This window comes from Magallana gigas, chromosome 8, assembly GCF_963853765.1.
Source record: "Magallana gigas chromosome 8, xbMagGiga1.1, whole genome shotgun sequence".
NCBI lineage: Eukaryota > Metazoa > Mollusca > Bivalvia > Ostreida > Ostreidae > Magallana > Magallana gigas.
This window is the reverse complement of record NC_088860.1, coordinates 33,077,098-33,101,539: the sequence shown is the minus strand read 5'-3', so window position 1 is coordinate 33,101,539 and position 24,442 is coordinate 33,077,098. Positions and strand designations below refer to the sequence as shown.

The following is a 24,442-nucleotide window of genomic DNA, read 5'->3' as shown; positions in this document are numbered from 1 at the left end:
GGTAAGAGTGCAAACTACCTCTAATTTTTTATTCTAAATTATTAAAAAATATCCGTCATGCTCGCACTGTGTCAAAACCAGTCTTATTAAAATCAAACATTCACGGGACAATCAAAACAAAAGGCGCATGTGAAGGTTTGATTTAGTTTTAATGAGTTTGTTTCCAAACCAAACAAATACAATAAAAAATCTCAGGAAAAACATCGAGATATTCGAAGATTTGAGATATTGCAGTTACAACTTCAGAAATATGTAATCACTTCGACCTATCCATGTTATCTGCAATATAGTATTGGTGTTCGAAATACCGACCTATATTCCGAACATTGTATGCCTGGTGACATAACATCGCGGGCAACAACTGTTTGAACAGACATTTTCTCGTTCCAAACCTCATATTTCGTAATGAAAATAATATACCAGTATACACTTACACTATTTATTTTTTAATTCATATCACATATACACAGCATAAAACATACGGTTTTTTCACATTGTAAATAATATCCAAATTCTGAGTTGGCTGAGAAAGGAAAAACGAAATTGTTTTCACGGTGATTTATCAACAAATCCAGAGAGAAAATTAAGGTTTCGATTGAACTGAAATTATGCCTTTTCTGTTCAAATGCATCATTTTCATCCAGCAATTTGGAATAAGATTTCTATGTTCTTGTGAAGAGAGTTCATTTTATAAAGAAGACGGAATTACGTAACTGCGGTAACGCATCGATTTTTAAATGACACTTTTCTCGTTGTAACCTCAACACCTCTCTCTCTCTCTCTCTCTCTCTCTCTCTCTCTCTCTCTCTCTCTCTCTCTCTCTCTCTCTCTCTCTCTCATAAAGACCTTAAAGATGTATCATGATTGTGCAATCATACTTGAATTTTGGTCTATCATTACGGCCGACAATTTGAAGCTATGGGGCTGATTTTTAGCGATTAAAGTATCAAATTATTTTTCATACAGACCAATTTCCGAAGAGGAAGAAACTTTCATCAAATTACAACCACAAAGTCGGCCTCTTTCCAAAGACAGAAACCATGAATGCTATAAATTTAAAGCCTTTCCATATTTTATAAATAAAGCATCATTTTTCGAGGATTTCGTAAGGTGTAAAGGTATGATGATATTTTGATTCATATAGACCTCTAAATTTAGCTCATGTTTCTTAATTTATTGAAGGTTGCATTCTATGGATCGACTCTACAACAGAATCTATGAAATCTGATGCTCAACGAAATAAAACTCAAAATACAGTCAAATTCAAAAGATGCTGAAATTTTCTCAATTTTCATCATCCGTGATTTCCAATATATGGGACTTAAAATGAAATCACATTTTAATATACAAGAATAATGCAAACAAAAATATGGCACAATAATAAAGGAGACAATAACATATAAAAAATCTTCAATGTGCGTTAAAATACCCCCTAATTCCTTACACATTAACATTATGACTGGTAAAATTCAAGTTTGAGAATTTTTTTTAGCTTAAATCAAAAATGTATTACTGTACAGTACTGCAAATCAAAGTTACTCAATTGCAAAGTGCTTTTATTTGTTCGTTTGGAATAATTTAAAACATAATAAAAAAAACAAAAGAAATTATCTAAGTTATCATTCACATAAATTGTGTCAATCCACTTTATATATATATACCATATACATTTGTCGAAATTTTTGCATGGTCTTTATTATAATAACAGAATTGTAAAATATCATATTTTTTTTACCATTTCACGACGTTTTCTGATTTACAATAAAGATATACACCAGATGATCTATATACCTAAGTGGCCCACTTTACACGAGTTTAAGTGTGTTTAAAGCGTGGCTTGGGGGAAACACCTTCTACTGTCAGTTTCATTCAGAATTGACACGCGGAGCCCTTCAGTAGCAGAAGGCAATTGAAACGATGTCAGTTCATTCGCGCGAAAAATATGCGAGTGAATCCCTCGTCTGCATCTCTTAAACCATAAACAAATAAAAGATACAGGAGTCCAATAGAATGTCAGACACCGATATTTCTTCAGGTGAGGCTCTGCGGATACATGGCTTAACAAGTCGTCTGGTCTCTTTATAGCACCAACTTATCATCTATTATTAACATGTATCACATGTAAGTATGCGAATAATTTTCATCGGAGAGCCAGAATCGTGCCAAAGTAAAATGCTATGTTGTCTACTTGTAAGCCATTGACCATTTTCATTATAAACATGATGGAATTCGGAAGAGTTCTAGGTTTACTGGGAAATTGAATGAAGTTTGTTTTTGCACGAGCATTGACTATAGAATTCTATATCAAATAAATATAGAAAAAATGCAGTCCAATAAATGAATATGAAGATTCCATTGGGGTGTCAGAGAGAGAGAGAGAGAGAGAGAGAGAGAGAGGGGAGGGGGGCTTTGGATAAACATAACACACAGAAAAAGGTACAGATATAGAGTATGGACAACGTTTTCTGAACAAAATGTCTTGAATATTCATTCTTTTTCCAATTGCAAGATATTAATAATAAAAATTCTCATATCTACACTATACGTGTCTAAATATTACAACAAATTCTACTCGGAATCTATATGAAGAAACAACATCCATCAATTTTTACAAGGGTAATTCAATTTTCCGAAGATGTGAAAATCGTATTTTTCTGATAGCTTGCGGAGGGATCGAGAAAAAACATGCCCGTTCCTTTGGAACACTGGTTATATCGGCGATTGATACGGGTTGCAAAGGGAACTAATCAATGGAGTGGAGCTCTTTGGGGAATAACAGCCCATGAATTACAAATATTTGATTTCTCTCAGTAATAAACCAGGGCACTACAGAACTAACGTTTTCTCTTTGATGGTATTCCATAATCAAGTTTCTTATGATTGTCTTATCGGCAAAATCTAAAATAAAAATGGAGCATAAAAATATCCGGATGGAAACTTAGAGTACTTATTCTATATTTTATTAATTCCCAATGCTGGAGCTCCAAGCTATTCCTGTCCTTTTTCCCCATATATTAATGCTCTTTTGTTTCTTAGGGTAAAGGGTGCACTTGAATTTTTATGAAATCTGTTCATTTATTTGAAAGTTTGAATTCTTATTTTAATTCAATACTATCAATGTTAGAGTGCCCTTGAATCACTGTTCATTTTGTCAAAGTTTGAATTCTTGCTTTTAATTGATATACATTAATGTTTACCATTTAAATGTTTTGGAATTCCAGAAGTCGCAAAACTATGTGGCATTTATTGTGGATAACGCCCGGAAACATTTGCGCAATGATTAACAGAACAAAAGTGTCTTGTCATAGAAAAAAATCTTAGCGTTAATATCACGCCTCTCTAACGTGGAAGTCTGCTACATTTTGCACGTAAAACGTTTTCATGCTATCCAACGTTTTACTGTGAAAGCCACTGAAAACTCAGAGTCTGATTTGAATGTTCCAGAGAGAGAGAGAGAGAGAGAGAGAGAGAGAGAGAGAGAGAGAGAGAGAGAGAGAGAGAGAGAGAGAGAGAGAGAGAGAGAGAGAGAGATTGGGATTCTGTGAGTGTTGACAATATCAAATGTCTTAAGTCAATGCCAATGTCGTGTTTTAATCAGAGATAACAATGATTAATAATTTTTTTGGTTTACAACAAATTGCATCTGAGTATGTTTAAACCAATTTGGAGACTATATGAATCTTAGATTTCAGAATCGATAGACGTCGAGACAGACAAACAGACTGGAATCAATTACCTAAACACATCACCGTGTATACAGTGGACGCTAATGTCTTAAGTGGATTACAAATGACATTTTATCAGATCCACCACGCGATAGTTAATGGTCAATCTGGGAGAAAGGGTCGCAGGCAGTGTCGTACAATGCGTCACAAGATACGCTGCATTGCATTTCCCTAATTTAACAAAATTTCCTTGTACAAGACAAAGTTATGGAAGTGGGAAGAAGAATCGAAGCGACCTCCAATGATGACACGGATCACTTCGAGGCCAGGGACATGATTGAATTGTGTTCCCCCAATAGAATTCTTTAATGAAATGTAGAGATTTCAAACTGTAGACAGGGAGCCGAGCTTGCTTCGACCGATCGTCACTCGGAGCTTTTTTTCTGTCTAAAGATAAGGCCGAGGTTCTGTCATCGCAGTGAATTGATTCCAGATTTTGTCGTTGAATGGTCCAATAAGAATCGCCGACATTCAATGCATACAAAGTTTTCGCGGAGCAATGCAAAAAATTCCTAGTTTTGTCCATTATCGCGGAAAATACAATTATACACGAACGAAAAAATACTTTACAAAACATTCTTACACCTACTTCCGGTCATAAATAGCAATAATACCGACAAAAAAGACCGAAGAGATTGAATCAGATAAAGTCTGCAAAATCGATGATTGATTCGGGGAAAAAAAATCTTTGCAATATTTTCTCTAGAAAATTTATTGTACAGGGTTCATGAATTACGGTGCTTTTTTCCCTTCGTCTTCAATTGTAAAGAACGCTTTTTCCAGATACCACTTTGCCACACAAGAATTCTGTATTTTTTGGTTCGACGATTTTTATTAGGCTTTTAAATGTACAGAGCAGAATAATATAAAGAGAGAGTATTTATTACCCCCAACCGCATTCCTTTGGATCTCTTCGTATTATTTGCGTTATTTAAATTTCATTTTTTATTTACCGAGCGCCAGGTCTAATTGCGTGAGCACGAGGCGAATTTATTTGAAATTATAAAGTCTTCAGACTTATGATAATGCACTTTGATATACGAGACAAAGTCATGAAAATACTAATAAACATAGACTGCAAAGTCTGTAAGATATGCATAATTCGTGGGAATTTCTGTTTAACAAATCTAGCAAAGATTTTGTTGCTTTAGTTTGCGATGGTGCATAGAGAGAAACCTACACCAAGTCGTTTAGCAAAGTGAAACGCTTTTCATTGCACCGAGTTTGTTAAAATTAATCACAGAACATTGCTGTACAAAGAAGAATTCGCTAATTAATAGGCATGTTACATCACCGTTACAAAATGGTATAATAACCATTCTATCTATAAAAAAGTATAGCATTCTATGTGATGAACACAAATAACTTTCCCCCCCCCTTATCCGCGTAAATTTGCACCCTCACTAATAATCAAAACAGTGCAAATTGTCGTCAGCAAAATGGCTGTCAGATTCAACTGACACAGTGGTGTGAAAACTATGACATGAGACTTTTATAGATCTGATACAAGCTCCTGTCATTTTTACCCACTGATAAAAAGCTTACCTCGTGCAGGCAAAAACACGTTTAACGTCAGACAATCTTCCACTTGATTTTTGGTGTAATTAGACCGATGATATAAACGTATCACATGTACCCTTGGCAACACCTTTAACAGGTCTTTCAAAGACTTCACTCCACCTATGTCCTCTTGGGGACAGACCTTCGCCCATTGGTCGACAATGAGGGTTTTATTCCACTGGCTGTAAAAGTTAGATTCCGTCGTGGCCTGGTCTTGTTTACCCAGGGACCCATAAGACAGACCCCTGTACAATTCAACAGGGGTCCAACGCGAGTCTTTGAATGTCACCCACAGTCCTCTTATATCTCCAGATTTCAGATGAACCACAGAATTACCGAGATGGCGAATTTCAGATGATATTGTCAACACACTGCCACTTAGTATTGCCACTATCAGTAGAAAAGACTGCACGCTCATTTTCTTCCATTCAGATAATCCCGAAAGAATAAATACAATCTGTTTAGCTGTGTTAAGATATCTCGTTGTTTGTTTCTATTAATAGGCTCGCTGAATGATAGAGTTAGCAAAAGGGTTCCCTTCTCTCTGCTCTCTTTGCTCAACGGAAATTCATCTCGACTACCGGTTGGCTTCGTATCAGTTCAAAGATAGATAATATATTTCCATCTGTTTAAGACAACATGTTCAACGAACACATACATGATCAAGCAAAACTTCCCGCTTTTCAAACCTCCCTCTGCAAAACCACACTAATTAGACCATAGGAGCGTGGAATCTATAACACACAAGTCTGTCGTCTGACTATCGCGTGCCAAAAAATCCAAAGCGCATGCGCCCACCAAAGAACAGACACAAAATGAAAAAAAAAAATCCATGTAATTGTCATAACAGCTCATAAAAAAAGGTTTTATGGTATTTTTCTAATAAGTTTGGACCTTCGTCAATGAACGCTAACGTTAGAGCAAGGCTGCCAATAAGACCTCTAACTAGGCCGAGGATTCGATAAAATGCAAACACAGCGGGAGTAAGATAGAGTTACCGTCCAAATTTAATTCTTCAGACCCATGTTATGTTGTTTCATTGTAAACAATTACACTCCAATTGTATTCCCAACGATTTCTCTTCGTTTCCCTAGAGATGTGTCGGGTGGTTTACATCAGAATCCGATTTTTTCCGCTATTTGTAGATGATAGCGAGATAAAGTTGCAAGAGGAAAAACAAAAAGAAATCGGTGTCTTGGCTTTGTCCAGGATCAATAAATTAGAGACCATGTGATTAATGATACGCCTGATGAGAGAAAACCGACATTACTTTGGAAAACTTTCCACCAGTGCCACAACTAATTCCAGACGAAGCTACAGTGCAGCTCAAAGAGCTAGCGAAGAACGACGCTTCTCTTTTTCTAATGCTTTTCGCTCTGATACAACACATTTATTCATCAATTTCCATTTCGATGCATTGTTTATCGCCGATAGCAGCTCGTGTGACAGTTTTAATCAAAAGTTTTTATTGTTTTGGACTCAGATTGAATACTTCACTTTTCGCGAAAATTAAGCACTGTCCTCTCGATTCAATGATCAAACAGTCGGACTGGGCTAGCTTACTTTAGACAGACATAAAACATCCAGTTATTCGCATACTAAAACTATAATAAAACCGCGTCTGGATTTTGGTATGCATATTTTATTACACTGAAATCTGCGTTTTTGATCACCGATGCAGCACCATGATGCATACCACTTAAATTAAAAATGTAATGAAAAATAATTAATTGTACTACCATAATTTATAGTAAATGATTTTTCGAGCATTCTTTTGGCAATTTGGCTTCAATTAAGCAGTGCTGATGCTTTATTTTAATATTGCACAGCAATTTCAATAACTAATTTTTTAGCTTTCTAATTAACAGTGACTCGGTTTTTGTCACTGGTTATGTTTAATAATTGCTTATTTGTCCATCACTTCTTTAAACCTTTTAATTAAAGGTTTTAGACCTGATCAAAACTGACGTTTGGTTGTTCCATAAGGATTAATTCACACGATGGAGCAACCATTAAGAACATATCTGTAAGTGTTGATAAAACTCACGTAGTCCTTTGTTACATATTTTTATGTCAAGATTTATAAATTCTCTATTATAAAACCGGTAAAGAAACACCTGAATGAAAACGTACGAGAGCAGAACACAGAATATCAAGAACAATAAAAAGTAATATTATAGCAACAAATCGATTGAGGGAACACACAATAAAAGTGGACGGTAATACAGCAAGCCTCTTTCCCGGGGTTGTTTGATTGTTGTACCAAATTGCCGCTAAGTGTCTGTAATAGCACGATCAATGCTCCCTTTTTTGCCCAAGAATCAAAGTCCTCCTTTAGCTAATCTTTTTGTGTATCCTTATCGCCTTCTCCAAGTGAAGAAATCTGTCATATTGGTGGATTTCTACAACCAGCAATTTGTGTCGATATTCGGCGTACAAAAGATATTTTCGCGTTCACAATTCGGCCAAATCGACATGTTGGCATAACTAGCTAGCTTGTTTTGGCCAATGGGCATAATAGAAGCAAAATAATGCTTCATAAAAATAGCAAGAATATAGGTTTTTGATCCGATAGAAAGGAAAACTTTAGATCCAGTTAAGTGCAAAAATGTGTGAGCAGTGTAATTTGCACGTGGCTACATTCTTATTTTCAATCTGATTTGAAATAATTGATTACACTTAACTGAGTTACGACTTTGTTAATATGAATAACTGTGTTATGTTGTAACTGATAGGTAAGTTATTCTCGACAAAACCAGTCGAAATTTGTACAAATTATTTCAGCCACACGAAATGTGCAGAAATAACCTAGATTGCAAGCAAATTTTAACAATTTATGTTATACAGATAAATATACCACAATGACATTGAACTTTAGACCGAATGCACACATACATTCACATTTTAAATTGATGAGTGTACTATCTGGGTATAAGTATCACGTGATACATCGTGCGTTTGGCATATAAAAAAAAACATTACTGCGAGGCTGGCATAGTTTGCGGGGCAAAAAATAGAGACCCGGATAGAAACGGAACAGACGTTCACAGGTAGCTGCAGGGAATAAACGCTAATTTTCTTGATAAATAAAATGTCTGAGATTTCTTCCGAGTGTTCCTTTACGTCAAAATATTGGCATTCTGAGGCAAGAAAAAGACATTATAGGCAGTGGCCTCCAAGTTTTTAATTAAGTTAAGGAAAACAAAGAATGTGGTAACAATTATTTTTCACAGAAAAAGCTACATTTTGTCGATTACTGCACAGCGGGGAAGGAAACAGGGTGGCTGTTGGTTTCCTTGAAATGTGAAATCGAAGAAAATTACCAGTTAGGTTTACAGACTCTCAAACGAATGATTCTTTATTCCAGACTGCAAGATAAATATACAAGGTGATTTCAGATGTTTTCCCCCCAATCCTCTAACTTCGAAACAATGTGCACTTTACGATGAGAACTTTTAATTGCACCTCTTAGTTGTAGAAATGGTGATATTGAACAATTATAAAACAAACTATTAAAATACAAAACATGACATGTTACAAACAAAAACAACACGGTGATTTCAGAAGGTTTTTTTTTGTTTTTTTTTTTTACAATTCCTCTAACCCCGAAACAATGTGCACTTTACGATGAGGTGTATTGTATGGATATTGCACAACATAGAGAGCTATTAGTAATTTAATAATTAGTTTAATTGCAAAACATTTTTCAATTAAGGAGGCTGCGTGCTTGGTCAAGATAAACTATATATAAATCTATTAAATCTATAGATGTGATATTCTTAGCTATAAACTATTATTTAGTAAAGAAAAATTCCACATATTTTTCTATATCTGTAAACAAAGCTCTACAATTTATGAAAAAAAATAATTAAAATGTATATCTATATTCTTGAGATATATATTTAAACGTCCCGATTTAAATTCAAAGACTAGTCTATTTATATTCAGTGCAAGTAAAATCCCTATATTTTGAGCCATATGTATCTTAATTCTTGACATATGCAGTAATAATTTTCATACATCCCGAAATTCAAAGTCTATTTTATATAAAAAATTATATTCAGTGCAAATTGAATCCCTGTATTTTGTGCCATATGGCCTACTAAACTGTCGTTCTATTTTGCTATATCGTGCTTCTGTCCACCATGTATTTCAGAAAAAGAACACAGAACCAAAAATAACAATTACAATTTGATATCGTAAATGTTTTTACTGTCTGATAAATAAACGTTTCTTATTTCAAACTCGCATATCGGTACTTCTTTATTTTATCTATTTTTAAAATTATATCACCCCCCCCCCTTTCTTAAAATAATTTGGGGAGGGGGAGGGTGATTGATAGCGCTCGCTTCGAAGATATACGATGTATGATGAAAGGTAACAATGGTGTTTGAGGGATTCAAATGATGGATAAATCTAACAAGAAACTACATTGATATAACAGTTGATATAACGTTGATATAACGTTGATACAACGTAAGATATAACAGTAACGCCAGATTTTAAGCCTCCCAGAGAACAAATACGGTACAGATCAATTGATTTCCAACCTTTGGCTCCTCAGCGTTTTTTTATTGAGCCCATTCCGAGTTTTATGCACTACCAGCTACATCATTTACAGACCTTCATTACAGAAATTGTCACAAAGTAATTCTTAGTTACGGGTTGGTAAATTATTTATGGCGGACGAAGTGCTGCGAATCTCAAATTATTTGCTATATTTATGGAATGTGTAGGTTCCAAAACAAGTCAGACTCTTCTATTCGTGTATTTTAGACAGCGAAATCATGCATACAAAATTTGGTTACCTCATTTTATCGAGAAAATAGATTTTTTTTTCTAAAATATAAAGAATATATACGATCGCAGCTTCCGCAACCAGTTATGTTTCATCGTTATTTATGTGAATAAAAAGTACACATTGGTTTTAAATATTCAAGTTAATGTATATGTTCTAAATAACATAATAATATCGTGTTCCTCAAACACAGACTTCTGTGGCCAATATGGCGAGGTCCATATTGCATCTTGCAAAACGTCCATGCACAAACAGTTATTGCTTTAAGAGCAATAATTATTCTAAGACTGCATCAATCTCCTTGAGAAGAAGAGCTCAGAATTAAGATTAAAAACATAGAAAAAATTCAAATTTTAAAGCTAAAATATTGGGATATTTTGAATATTTTCTTTACTAAATAATAGTTAACGGCTAAAAAAAATCATCACAGCGGGCGTGACCAGTTTTTTTTTTACAGAACAATGTTAACCGGTGTTTGCTCTGCTCCTGTTTTGTATTTTCCCTTTGGATGTTTGATTTTGAACACTGTCAGTTATCGCCAGGTGACACTCTAAACTTTTAAAGCAATATGAGCTGTTGTTTTATAATTTAATATTGTTGCAAAAACCTGCTACTCTGATAAGTGTGCATGTAAATTAAACTCTTATGATAAATAAAATTTGAAAGAATCATTTCGTCAGAAGAAAGATTTATCTTCGAAGGAATATATAGCTGATCAATTTTTGTACAGGACGACAATATTCCAATTTTGTTTCATTTAAGGCTTCTTTACGGCTTTTCCAATAAAAATATGGCTAACAGAACAAAAAACCGTGATATTTTTGTCATTTTAGTAGAAAGTAACATTTTTCGTAAAAAAAAAAAAATCAGCATGAAAATTGCAGCTCATATTGCTTTAAGGTAGTCCTGATGGGTAATTGGTTTGGTTTCCCCTCCTTAATACACTCGGGTGTTTTAGTCCTTCAGGTTAGTACATGTATATAGTATAACGAGCGCATTAACTGACCCCAAATGGCCATGCTAAAGAATATCTGAGCGAACTTGGTGGCGCTTCACCGGAAATAAGAGAAGGAACTAATAAAGAGAATTGTCATTAAGAGCTCACCGCTATCCTTTGCGCATGAACTGAATAGCGCCCTTGTATCGGAACGGGGGCCAATGACAAAGATAATCCTTGATTAAAATTGCATTGGATAAGGATAGTGATTTTTATTTTAAGGAAACCATTGTATTATAAGGCAAATCTAATTAGAAAAGCAGAATAATAACAAAATTGTTGATCTTACAATTCTCTTGAGCGCAAGGTTGGCGTTTTTTCAGAATAGAAATTTAAAAGCATCCAAATTCAAAAATATTGTAATTCTTGATTCTCAAGCCCAACTTTTAAAGAAAACACACCAAAAAAGGAAAAACCAAAAAGAATTGCACATTGTCAAGATATTCTCTTGTGCAAGGGAAAAACAGCTTTCATTTAAAATCGTTTCCGTTCCATCTCGTCAGCCCATTGATTTTAACGTTCACTGTAATGAATCGAGAAATGTTGTTTAAGAGACATGACGTGAATTATTCTTGTCGTCCTCGTTTTTCTTTTGTATTACATTTACGCGGTAATTAAATGTTTCGTTAAATATCAGAGTCTATGTGCCTCGGTTATATTTAAATTAAGAATGATGGCTACATGTAGATGCTCAAGGTCGGCTATCTCTAGATTATACAAACCGGCATTAAACACACCCAACCCAATCCCCCCCCCCCCCCCCCCCCGGTGTAAAAATTCAATTTTGTTATTAACAAAATAGTGTAACTTATATGTCGTAGTAAAAATTAAAGTTAAAGTGTTTCTAAAAATGAAAATTTAAATTCAAAATTTGAATTCAACTTCATTCACTTCAAATTCCGCGTGCATGCAAAAATTACATGTAAGATTATATTAATGGGAATGTGTAATGAACATCAAATCAAACATTATCTTGAACACCATCGTTTGCTTTTGAAATCAAATATCGTGGATTATACAGATTCTGATCGATTCGGAATGGAACCGGGTCCCTAGTCATTTCTCATTGCTGACATCGGTCTGTCCTGTCGCAGACACCCAGTAATTAATTGATTTCTAGATCTGCCCCGGAATCGTCCGTCGTCCTGCGCAGACACGCACTTCCTGTACAGGAAATGGATAGCTAGCTAGTACTTACCGGTGGGGATGTAAAGATTGAGATTCAAGCATTCTTCTGAAGAATGGATCACGTGCTTATAGACCGAAGTCCGTTGTATGGACATCCGTTTCGGCTCTGATACGGTGAACCAACCATCCCATAGGCTTCTCTGGTTGCAGGAATGTCCGAACATGCCTGCTTTACGGACTAAGTCCCAAAATGTATAAATGTCCTTTGAAGGCATGAAGCGATATAATCCTTTGTCCATTGACCCATATTCTATTCCTCTGAATGAGTCGACATCTTGCAACGTAAAATTTGAAGCGTATTGCAGATCTACTTGGACGCCGCGAAATTTACCAAGAGACGTGGTGACAATATTTCGTCCAAACTTTGAAATGATGAATTCACAATCCACAAAGAGATGAGATATCAAGAGCAACAGCACTAGATACATGACTCTCTTTGGCCGAAGTTCTGTTGGGGAGGGTAATTGTTATACTAAATGAGAAGAAGAAGAAGGGTGCATGCAGGTGTACGCAACCGCTCATGCTGTTTTATAAGATAGGAGCACGGTATGTTCTCTCCTTGCTTCCGTGTCCACTATGTGTAATCTGTCAAAACAATGAATTCCAAAAAGCCCAGCGTACATCCTATTGACGAAATGATTGCGCCAAACGTGAGAGAAAAGAGATTTTGGCAGCGGCGCTTCTGAACCAAAATATACTTGATTTCGGATATACCTTTAATCCTTTGTTAGATTGATAAGTGTACATCGAAATTTTATGTTTGAAAACAAGTTGCACGAATTTTCTTTAAACATCTTATACAATTAGCCGCTTACAACAGAAAAGAAGGTCTTAACCAAAAACAGGTGCTCGGTTCTTAGAACATATGTTGTGCAATAATGAAAACGGAACTCTTTAGTGGAAGAGTCTTATTTTGACATCAGAGGACTCCGTGTAAACATAAAGATATATAAGAGAACTTGAATAAAAGAACAGGGGATTATGACCCGATAAATACAAAGGAAGTGGAATTAAAGACAGGAAACGATAACTGCAGGGTGATGTCAAGGTCAAACTCATCAGCAACAGAGAGTTGAAGCCTTGTCTAAGTGGCATAGCTCAAAAGTATTTCATAAATTCACAATAAAAGGCCGTCTGTTCTTTAAACTAAGTAACCCTTCTATATATTTGATTTGTTCTACTTGTTTCCATTTGATCAAAACCAAACTCGATTATTATTTTTCCAATGAAAAATGTACATTCAGAATGAGATGTACATTTATATAGAGACCTCCGACTGGCTCGAATACTAGTATTTACTCTTTTAAATTAATGAATAAAAATTTTTAAAAATCTATAATTAAACTGTGAAATATGAGAGAGAGAGAGAGAGAGAGAGAGAGAGAGAGAGAGAGAGTACTTAAATATTTTTCCTTACGCGAACCGTTGAGATATAGATTTACATGAAGTACATACATGTACACTGTACTAAATGTGATTTTATTGAATATTAATCATATAGTCAGAAAAGTAAAAGCATTAGCTCGAATTGCCAATACTGTCGCCGTTTTCAAGCTGGACAACTTAAAATTCTGGCTTAGATACTAGTACATGTATACATGTATATATTAAGCTAATTGATCCCAAGGTCTGCAGTGGTCAAAAGACAACAATGAGACTGACATGAGACGGACATGAGACTGACCAATGAAATATTTATAAAGTAACCATTCATGTATATTTCGCGAAAGCTACATAATTATTAGTGATGAATTCCACGAGTACATTACCAGAGGGGAATGCAAATCAACTCAAATCAAATCAACCCCAAATTCAACAGAATTTTCAAAGAACTTTAAGGGAAATAGCACTTCATAAAATTGATTGAAGTGCTTTTTCCATTGCCATCAAATCTTCGTTTAGATAAATGCTCTTAAACAATAGGTTAATATAAAGTACACAAGACTGTAGAAAGAGAGACAATTCAAGCTGCACAAAAATGCACTTCGTACATTGGCGAACTGAAATAGATTAGATCATGATTAGCATGAAGAAAACGCGGTTCTAATGCAAGAGAATTTAAGCTTTTATTTGGATAAAAATTCAGAAATCAAAGTTATTCCTCTGTTTTATACTGGGAAAACAAAAACTCTATTGAAACAATGTATGTTTAGCGTTGGCATAGCATCAAAGATACGGATTATTTTTGGACGCATTGAACATATTCTTGAAAGAAATGATTAGAATTTGGATCTGAGTCTAAATATAAATTCAATGTCTAGCTTTTCTTTGGTTCTGAACTGGAGGTGAACAATAGAGAAATATATCTAATGAATGGGTTTTGAAGGTGATACTCTGCATGTTGATAAAGAACGTGCTTTACTCGTTTCAATTATGCACTGCCTTTAATAACCAATTAAGAAAACGTTATATAAACATCAATAAAATTTAAGCTCAAGACAACATAATTATCAGATAATTTCAGTATAATACATATCAGGCACGTAGCATCGTTTTTGAAAGTGGGGGGGGGGGGGGGGGGCAGACCCATCCAAAAATTTTGACAAGCAAAAAAAAAAAAAAAAAAAAAAAAAAAAAAAAAAATTTAAAGTTTCCAAAAATCTTCAAAATCCTAATCCGAGGGGGGGGGGGTAGGCTCAACTATACTTCCAAAAAAAATTTCTTCCCTACCAAAAATTTTGACCTCCAAATCATGAATTTCCTAATCCGTGGGGGGGGGGGGGGGCAACTTCAATTTGACTACTCATTTCCTTATTTTCATATCCATTTTTTACTAACTTCCAAAAAAGTGGGGGGGGGCAACTCCATTATAATACATTTTTATATGCAAATTTTAAAAAAATTGTTGCTGCGAGAAAAAAGGGGGGGGGGGGCAGGCCCCCCTGGCCCCCCTGATGCTACGTGCCTGCATATAACCAAGAAAGAGCGTTTATGGTGAAATATGTTTGATCCGAATTTCAAAGTACTTACATACACATGATTGTACTGAAAAAAGGGTCTCGTGTACATATATTACACATATTTCACAATCTGCGCTTACTACGGATACTGTACATCTAATTTTTATCAAAACGTCATTATACATAATTATAATGTCTGATAAAACAACGAACCAATAAGCCGACATGGTCACAAGAGAGTTAAGTAATGAAAGGCAAAATTAATAAAATAATACAACCCCGTGGAAACTCAGACCTATAAAATGACAATTAAATAATGAAATATTACGGTTTAATAAATATTCCGGAATGAGTTTTGTTTTTCAAGGATAAAGTAGAGGAAAATTCATTGCTTTTTTCAAATGTTTTATTATACGATAATCTTAATCACTTATAACATAAATGGGTACATCTGTGTGGTGTTTGTGTGTTGGGGGTATCCATAGAAGTTTTCTCTATATCAGCATGCTAAATGTTCATGGCGAAATACTTTTAACTTAACGCTGCCAGCCAGCATCCATTGAATAAATTCTCGCCGCTTACACTGTCAAAGTGGGAATAGATTGTCTAATGAAAATCCCAAGCGTTCCAATCTACGAATGACACGCAACAATTAAACAATAAATCTCTCACACAAGCGAGCAATCCATTATGATATGAATTTTGTCTTTTTTAGATTGAGGAATGAATTGTATAAATTGCACGAAACGAAATAAATGTCAACATTTGGGTATCATTGAATTTTCGTTTTTCTGAATTCGCAAAATTTATGTAACTGCAAATAAAATCAAAGTATATTTACATTTTGAAAAGATGACAACAACAAAAAATCCCCTTCTGTATACGGATTACATTAAGTTTTAAGATTTTCATCGACGATTTTATTTCATGCAATTAAAAATTATTCTAGAGCTAGTAATTTAGGCCTTATTTTCACGATCTGATTTGTAAGATCTATAACTTTCCAAGTATTACAAATCAAACTTTTTAAAAAGAAATACAATGTACAAAAGCTTGATTTGGAGTCACAAGTTAAATGTTTCGACCATTAAGGTTGATCTAAATATTGCACAATTTTAAGACAGGTTTCCCCGAAATTTTGCAACAGAATAAACTAATTTAAAGATACATTAATGTTAGATAAGTGAAACGAAAAAAAAAACGTTCATAAAAATGAAATAAAAATAAAACAACACTGTATTAAATATACAAGTAGGTAGTTTAAGTAACAGAATCTTCTATTCATACTGTCATATTGAAAACAATAAAACAAACTGGAGAGAAATAGTAGAAAACTGAGGCTCTTATTCACAGGAGTTGAGCTAGGTTAGAATGGGTATGTTGTCCAACATAAAACCGTTCTAGACTGCATTGTTTTATAGGGTTTGTATCCAGTATCTGCAATATCTTAGAGGTAAGGGTAATGAATATTTACAATTAAATTCCATATCAATATCGTTAATGATTAAATAATGAAGCCGGTTTGGACTGACACAGTACAATCTCGAAATAAATTGCAAAATAAAAAGTTGAAAGGTTAACGGGTCAAAGATCACAATTTGTCACCCGTGTGACCTGTAATTAAAAAAAAGACGAGGAATTCTTTGTGCCCATGAATTTTCACGTTTAGAAATGCAGTCAAACCTCGCTATCTCGAACTAGATTGAACTGGTTAAACACTTCGAGATATCCGAGTATTCGTGATATCAAGGGTAAAATACTTCAAGTTTAAGTGTTTAGGACCTAAAAATCACTTCGACATATCCATTGTATTCGAGATATCGGTGTTCGAAATACCCAAGTTCAACTGTCTTTTTTTTATAACTCTTGAACCGCGAGATAGGGTCCTTTAATAATCACCCCCCTACCCCCTCTTCGTTTCTTACAACGTTAAATCAATTTACCATTGATATATATTACCATTAACCACTTTCATTACCAACTGACATAAAGGACACTGTCATAACAAATGTTATATATTCTGAAATAGGTCTGAAAATAGAAGAAGTAAGTCATTACAAGTGTCTGTGATTTCATGCTGTAGCTGTGATCCCGACTGATTTACTGGCTAGATGGTCGCTCAGTGTACAAGAATAAATCACAGAGGGCTCAGAGAACGAAGGAAAAGCTGAGAAAAAAAAACCCAGTTTATATGCCTACAGTTAAAGAAAGCTAGAAGTGTAAGGGACGTTAACATAGCATGCAACAAGTTGATCATTTCATTCGTCTATGTGTAAAGGTTCCCAAAACAGTTCATTTGCTCATATACATGTACCTACGTAAAAAATATTAACTTAATTTCTGCATTTCATTTAACAGTATTTTAAGTTTTCTTGCAGGAAAAAATTATGTAGATTTTTTCGCCCCCCCCCCCCCCCCAAAAAAAATAAAAATCATGCTTTGTTGTAAGAATAACAATTAAATGAAGAAAAAGTACTGGATCACACCAACATTTCAAATATTGTACTTTACATGATCAATCTACCCTTTTATTTACTGCAGTTTAATTTCTTTTCTATTTCCTACATACAATAGCTGAACATATCGGGGAAAAAATCTCCTTTATACTTTACTTCATATGGTAGATTACTGCAATTACCCAAAAGTACTCTGCATTGTCCAGTGCAGAGAGGATCTTTTACCTAACGCCACTGTCTAATGCCTAAGCGAAAAAATCGAAGACATGCTAGCACACTCCGCATTCTATCTTCATCCTCTCCGGATCTTCTTCTTTAGTAGTGAAAGCTTTTGGCTTGCTTTTTTATGATCTAATTTTATTTTCACGTTAATCACACGGGCATAAAATATCATTTGCCTCACTTAAATTCAATTTTCATTTTCTCTCAATTATTGGAAGACATTCGGTTTGGTTTCGCTCCCTTGGCTAAGTCCCTTCGCCGGTTCCTTATCATCGTTTCATTTCGTCCCTTCTTTCCGCACAATGTAACGTGATGCCTTATCGTGGAGAAAATCGAGTTTACTTTCTTTGAAATTGATTTAATATCTCCGTACTTTCATGTTTGGGAGACCATAAAAGTTTCTTCTCCAGATGATTAATAATTTTGCCCATGTCTCAATTTCCATTAGAGTTGATTATTTACGAGAGCTTTGGAAGCCCAGCAAAGAGACCTTAGAAAACGGCACTGCTTCCTGACATTTCGTATCGCGTTAAAAGACTTTCCCAGTGAAGCTTTGTTCCTCTCTCCCATCTACATGTAAAATAAGCTAAAATGGCCGATAATCTAATTATCAGCCATGTAATTAAATATCAAGGATATTATTATGACGGAAAAAATTCTTTTATCAAGAAGATCAGAAGAATTGCAGACATTCTGTCCGTTTGTTTTGCTCTCGTTATTAGATTTTTTAATACGTATGTAGATACTTTTTAAATTAGGTTTTATGAGATGCGACTGTGCGAAAGTGATCAGTATGTTTATTTTACATTCTGAAAACAAAACAAGATCAGTTTTCTCGTCATACACTGATTTGGTTAACACATTTGGCTCCCTCTCTCTCTCTCTCTCTCTCTCTCTCTCTCTCTCTCTCTCTCTCTCTCTCTCTCTCTCTCTCTCTCTCTCTCTCTCTGCGTTTTTAAAGTATATCAAATCAAGAAATCAAAAATAAAATGACTGTATAATCCCTTGGGAATTTGTTATATAATTGTGTAATTTTTCAATCAATAATCTTTGGTATTTACGAGAGAATGATAATAGTTAGGAGAAAAAAGGGACAAACATGAAATCAAATAAACAGACATGGGGAAAAGGCGATCGATATTCTTGTTTTCAAATCCCAAGATTCAAGAAATACTAAATGTTCAGGAATGTTACTGCTGCAATGTCAACTGCTAAACTGCCTTCTAGTTTTTATCCAGTTGTATTACATGTAATTTAAGATACACTGGTATCGATGTATAAAGAATGCACTTCGGAATTTGGCTTGTAAAAACTCAACGTCTGTTATTCATTGAGTTATTGCAAAATTCCACTTTTTGAAATATAACTAGTAGCATTAGTTGTCATTCTTGAAAGTACTAGTTTTTTCTTGTTTGTAATTTATCTGTTGTGTTTACTTCTATGGTGTTTTTGAGGGTGTAGGTGTAACATTGGTAATTTTTCAGGGCGAATAAGCACTCCAAACTGCAGATAAGAATCATATGCAATGTATATAATTTATACACTTACAAGTATACATATATGTATGTACACTTTTAAACTTAAGAGTGTTCGATAGTCGATGTCATTTGTAGACTGTATTGATCTCCTTTAGAAGAAGAGCTCAGTATAAAAATTAAGGATATACCAAAATTTAAAAGGCAAAAGTTATGGACTTTTTCTTTACGGAATATTAGTTTATAGCTTAACAAACCATATCTTAAAATGTTACGTACATTGTAGATCTGATGGTTAAACTGTTAACTATTCAGCCGCCTTAATATAAAGAATTAGAAGAGGTGTACGTTTGGAATAAATGTCAACTGAAATCTTAATAGGTTTTGTCTCGGTCCAACACTTGTTTTGCACTTATTTGTGGTAGAAATGTACCTTTTTCCTTGCTTTATATATGTATTATAGTTTAGAATTCTTAAATCATGTCTGCAGAATTCCTACTTTCTTAAAAATATATTTAAGTTACGCTTCGTTTGAAGATCTATTAAACGCATCAGTTTGGAATGAAACAAATGTTGTGTCCTAGTTAAGTTAAACACTTAATCTAGTAAGTACCATTAATCAACGTGGTCCAATCTCTCAATGATATACCTACACTGTATATTACCTATATAATGTACTTACCTTGAACAGGTGCATAAACATTTAAGTATAAGCAGTCTTCTTGGTTATTTTCATTATTCAATGCATATCTTTTCCTATCGCCGTTTTCTCTGAAATCAACCTTGCTCTGGAATTTTTTCGGACCCTGGGGACAAGAGGGTCCGGGATGTAATGTGTCTACTATATCCCATGGTTCTGACATCGGCCGAGGATACGCAAAACGGCGATTGTCATTGACGAAACTGCCATAATGGACGCCGATGTAAGCGTCCAAATCTCGGAGAGAAGACCGTTCGGAAAATCCCACGATGACCCCTCTGTACTTGCCCAGGCGAGTTGAAATTATCCTTTGACTTAGTTTCAGACGCTGAAGATTTGACTCCTCAAGTCTGATTTGTGACACACACAGGAAATAGAGAACGATTCCACAGCAAAGCCAATTTCTTTTCACAGACATCATACGCACCTTTAGCCGATGGATTGTCGATTCAAGTGCTAGGAGGTATTACGAAATTTCCACATTTGCTGGTCATAAATAACAGAAAGTTAGATGAAGAAGGAGAAAATATAACATTCATATTATGTTCGTTATGGCTAATTTCAAACAGATCTATGGCTTTTCCGAGGAAAACTGAATCCACCTCACCGAGAACACCGTCATTGCGTGTACAGCACTTGTGTTGCAGGAGAGTGTGTTTCCTTTAGTTGTTTTTTGTTCATAACTTCTAATTTTTTCTCTCTCCAAGTTTCGTTTTTAGTGGGTTAACAAATCATCCTAGGGGAAACTTTCGTCTATTTTGCTGATCGACCTTCCCCATTTGACGTATTGCGTCAATATTTTGACATCTTATCGTTCATTTAGAAATGTGCAGTTGTTGCCTGTTAGCGTTTCCCTTCGGAAAACATCTGCTGCTTTCCCTGATTTAATTATTCCTTTGTATAAAAGGGTCTAGGGATGCCGATATCTCATTCCCTGCGGTAGAAGCAGTATCGCTATTTTTTATTATTCCACAGCTCTGTGAAAAGTCAAAGCGTTTTAATTCTTGGTGTATATATTTCCTCGGCCTCTCGTCTTATGTTGTTAAAGCACTTAATGAAGTTAGATCCCGAAACACGATATCCAAAACATCAATATCCCAAAAATCACATTGTTTAGTAGCCTATTTGGCCACATGGGGATTACTTGGATACAGAGATGGTGCATCAAGTAAACTCAACCCATTTATAGATATCGGACTCGTTATGATTTTTTTCACCGATATCTATAGAAGTCATTGATCAAAGATGGCTAGCTTACTGCTGTAGACAAACAGCGGCGTCGAATGACACCCTATTGAAAATATTAGTTCGTGTGAGCAAAGGATGCAATAGTGTGCTTAAAAGTTTCCTGACGGAAGAAGGACTGATCATTTTACTTGTGTTATGTCCATTTGATATAAATAATTTCTTTCATGTCCCCTTTTTTAAAATACCAACATTTTTATACCAGCTTTTTGTTAACCAGCAATTATTTTATCGATTTGTATTTTTTTAAATAATACAAATCAACCAGTTGTTAATTTAATATTCCTGAGAGCTCATAAAAAGTACTTTATTTCAATATGTTTCAGAGATTGCTAATACATGTTACGTAACGTAAAACACCCGATTCTTTCCCTGTTTCGTGATCAATTAGCTACATTAATTGAGATTTTGCTCTCTTTCCGGTTGACTTTCTTTTAAACCAAATCACAATCGTCCCCTAATGGCGGAATTTATCGAATTTTTGGCCCATTCCAGTATCTATCATATTGACAATCAAATCTGCATAAAACGGGACGTCATTATGTTAACTGTTGAAGGCAATTACGGCTAACAAGAAACGACTCCCCCTAGAAGTCTGTAGCCTGGTTTTTATTGAGTTTCAGCCGGTGATCGCATGAACCAAAGACCGCCATTTCACAGCCGCGGAGTAAAACTAACGACACCATTACTAGAGAAAACGAACCAATCCGTCTCTGACCGGAGCAATTTGATGGGTGATTCCTAGTTTTATTTAAGTTGTAGACGGTAGGCGAGATTTACTTCACCGACCAGACACCTGTCTTAATCAAATGTCCTCACTATGATGATGATGATGGTGATTCATGTGATGATGATGATTATCATGATGTTGATGATCATGACGAAAACGTCATGCAAACAAACGCATATCAGTTGTTGTCACCTTGCTACAAATGTACCATTACTGATGATGATCATGACAATAATGATAATGATGATGATCATGACAATGATGAGATGATGATGCATGATCATGACAGTGAGGATGATCATCATCATGTTGACAAAAACTTCATACCAACAAACGCATGTCAGCTTGCTTCCCATGTTCTTAAACGCTGTACAAAGGTTCACAAATTACGTAGTTTATTTAGAAGCATATTCACTAGATTGCTTCACAAGAATGAATCTTCGAGCATTATTTTGTGTATACAGTGTGTGGGTGGGTGGGTGGGTGTGGAGGGGGGACGATGATACAAAAACAATCACATTGTGAACTCTGATTTAACGATAATTGATAGCAACAGAGTGCTAAGCTGTCTGAATTTTTCCGTTACATACGAGAAAGTTACATAGCAACGAAGTCGAAAGGCTATTGACCCTAGCAATGATGAAAATATCATTTACAGCTTAGAATAAATGCTGCATCGAGAGAGGGTTAACAGTGTGCAGGCAAATAGTCGTATAATGCACGTGACGGCCAATTTGTCAAAGTGACGTCACACTGGCCTTGCATCCTTTCAAACTTTGTTATGGTAAGCAATGGTTTTGAGAATTCTAATACTCACCTTGATATGGAATATACAGGTTTAAATTGTGGCATTCCTCTCGTTTATACACAAGTCTGTATACGAGACTCTCGTAGAAGCGTTTCTTGGCGTCCTTAACTACCCCGATATTTCCAGTTTCACTTTGCATACAAACAAAATCGAAATTGGTTGCCTCTTTGATTATCGTTATCTCGTCCTGACAAATCGTAGTCCTGTTGACTCTTGGAAAGATGTAATGCACGGAAAAGTGGTCATTGTCCGCATATGGCACCCCCATGATAGCCTCGATGTCAGATAGGGTTTCAGAGGGCCGGAAATGCACCACCACTCCCCGGAACTGGCACCCATTGACGGTAAACACCCTTCGCCCTCGTTTTAATTTTTCCAGGATTTCGGCTGAGAATGACACCAGTAACAAAGCCACGAAGACAAACTGCACAAGGGAATAGCTCTGCGGAGTCATTTTTTTCTCCCAACAATCGACCACATGGAAACAGTATGGGAGAACAAAAATGCAAATATATTTATTCCAGAGAAAAAAAATCTGAGTACAACTACACTACAGGCATTGCGACTTTTACAAGCTTCCCCGTATACTTAACTGCCAATAAAAGACGGTTAGTGTCTGCCTTCATAACACTGATGACCGTTAATGCTGAAAGCAACTACTCGCGCGAATTTGCAACTTTCCCATTGTATATTTGATCTATTCTTGGCAAGTGTTAACACCAGCAACTTATAAACACCGAAATAGATAGATGCATGCATCCAAACCCTTTTTCTGCTAAAATGCAATTAGCGAGCTTTTAGTTCTACAAACTGATTATGAAATGGAATTTTTTTTTTGTAGATTCATTGAAGTTCTCACAGGTGCTTGTCTATTCACTGGTAAACAAACAAAGACTTTCCAAGAATTATCGCAAAAAATGTAAGTTGTAATTCTGTTTTTGTTTATAAGAACTTAAACGCCAAATAAATTTTAAAACCGATTTACCGACATCCTAGTAAGCAAATAGCTTAAGTAAAGTTCCTGAGTGTGTTAATTGCTAGAAATCTAAGGGAAGAACGCGTTCGGACGCTGAATTTTGAAGCAATGATCTGTGAAAATCAAGTGAATGTCTGTGACTGGACTCAATACCGATTACGCATAATAACTGTGTTTAAAATTAAAAATTTCAAAAATTGTCAAGTAAATCTTCTCTTGATTTTAAAAATGTTAATACATATACATGTTCTGTATTATGCATGTCTGTGTACAGGCATAAAATTATTTAGGCTTATATTTTATTTAAAAAATCTTCGCTAGCCAATTGTTTACATGTACGATCCACTTGCAAACCAAATCCTGGCATTGAGATCTTTAGCAAGAGTTGCCTCGCATTATCCTACGGAACTGTCAAACATGTTACAAAAAGAAATTAGCTGCAGGTCTGTAGCTCCCGGTCTGAAAAAATCGGATGGACGACCTGGGAGCTACAGTGCCCCCCATAGTAAAAAACTGCAATTTACGGCGCACAAAAAAATGCGCTAGTTTTGGACTGATTAACCTTATTTTCACACAAATTCTGTGAAAACAATGAGTACCATTAAATTCTTCAGACAATTTACTACTGATATTGTTACTTTACTTGCCTCAGACTTTCTCTG

At 35.2% G+C, this 24,442-nt stretch overlaps 1 protein-coding gene across 5 annotated transcripts in view; it reads right to left on the bottom strand.

Moving 5' to 3' along the window:
* LOC105329928 (neuroligin-4, X-linked) overlaps window positions 1-24,442 on the bottom strand; it is a 46,690-nt gene that overhangs the window by 9,362 nt on the left and 12,886 nt on the right. Inside the window, exon 1 of one of the 5 annotated variants that reach the window (XM_011431423.4) lies at window positions 22,814-23,292. The exons of 1 other annotated variant lie outside the window; for it this stretch is intronic. In XM_011431423.4, coding sequence (XP_011429725.3) covers window positions 22,814-23,258 — 445 coding nt within the window. In that variant the 5' untranslated portion in view covers window positions 23,259-23,292. Of the gene's footprint in view, window positions 1-5,270; window positions 6,622-12,278; window positions 12,523-20,003; window positions 21,213-22,813; window positions 23,293-24,442 lie in introns of those variants that run through there. 3 more of the 5 variants (XM_011431424.4, XM_011431428.4, XM_011431427.4) reach the window with 3 other exon arrangements.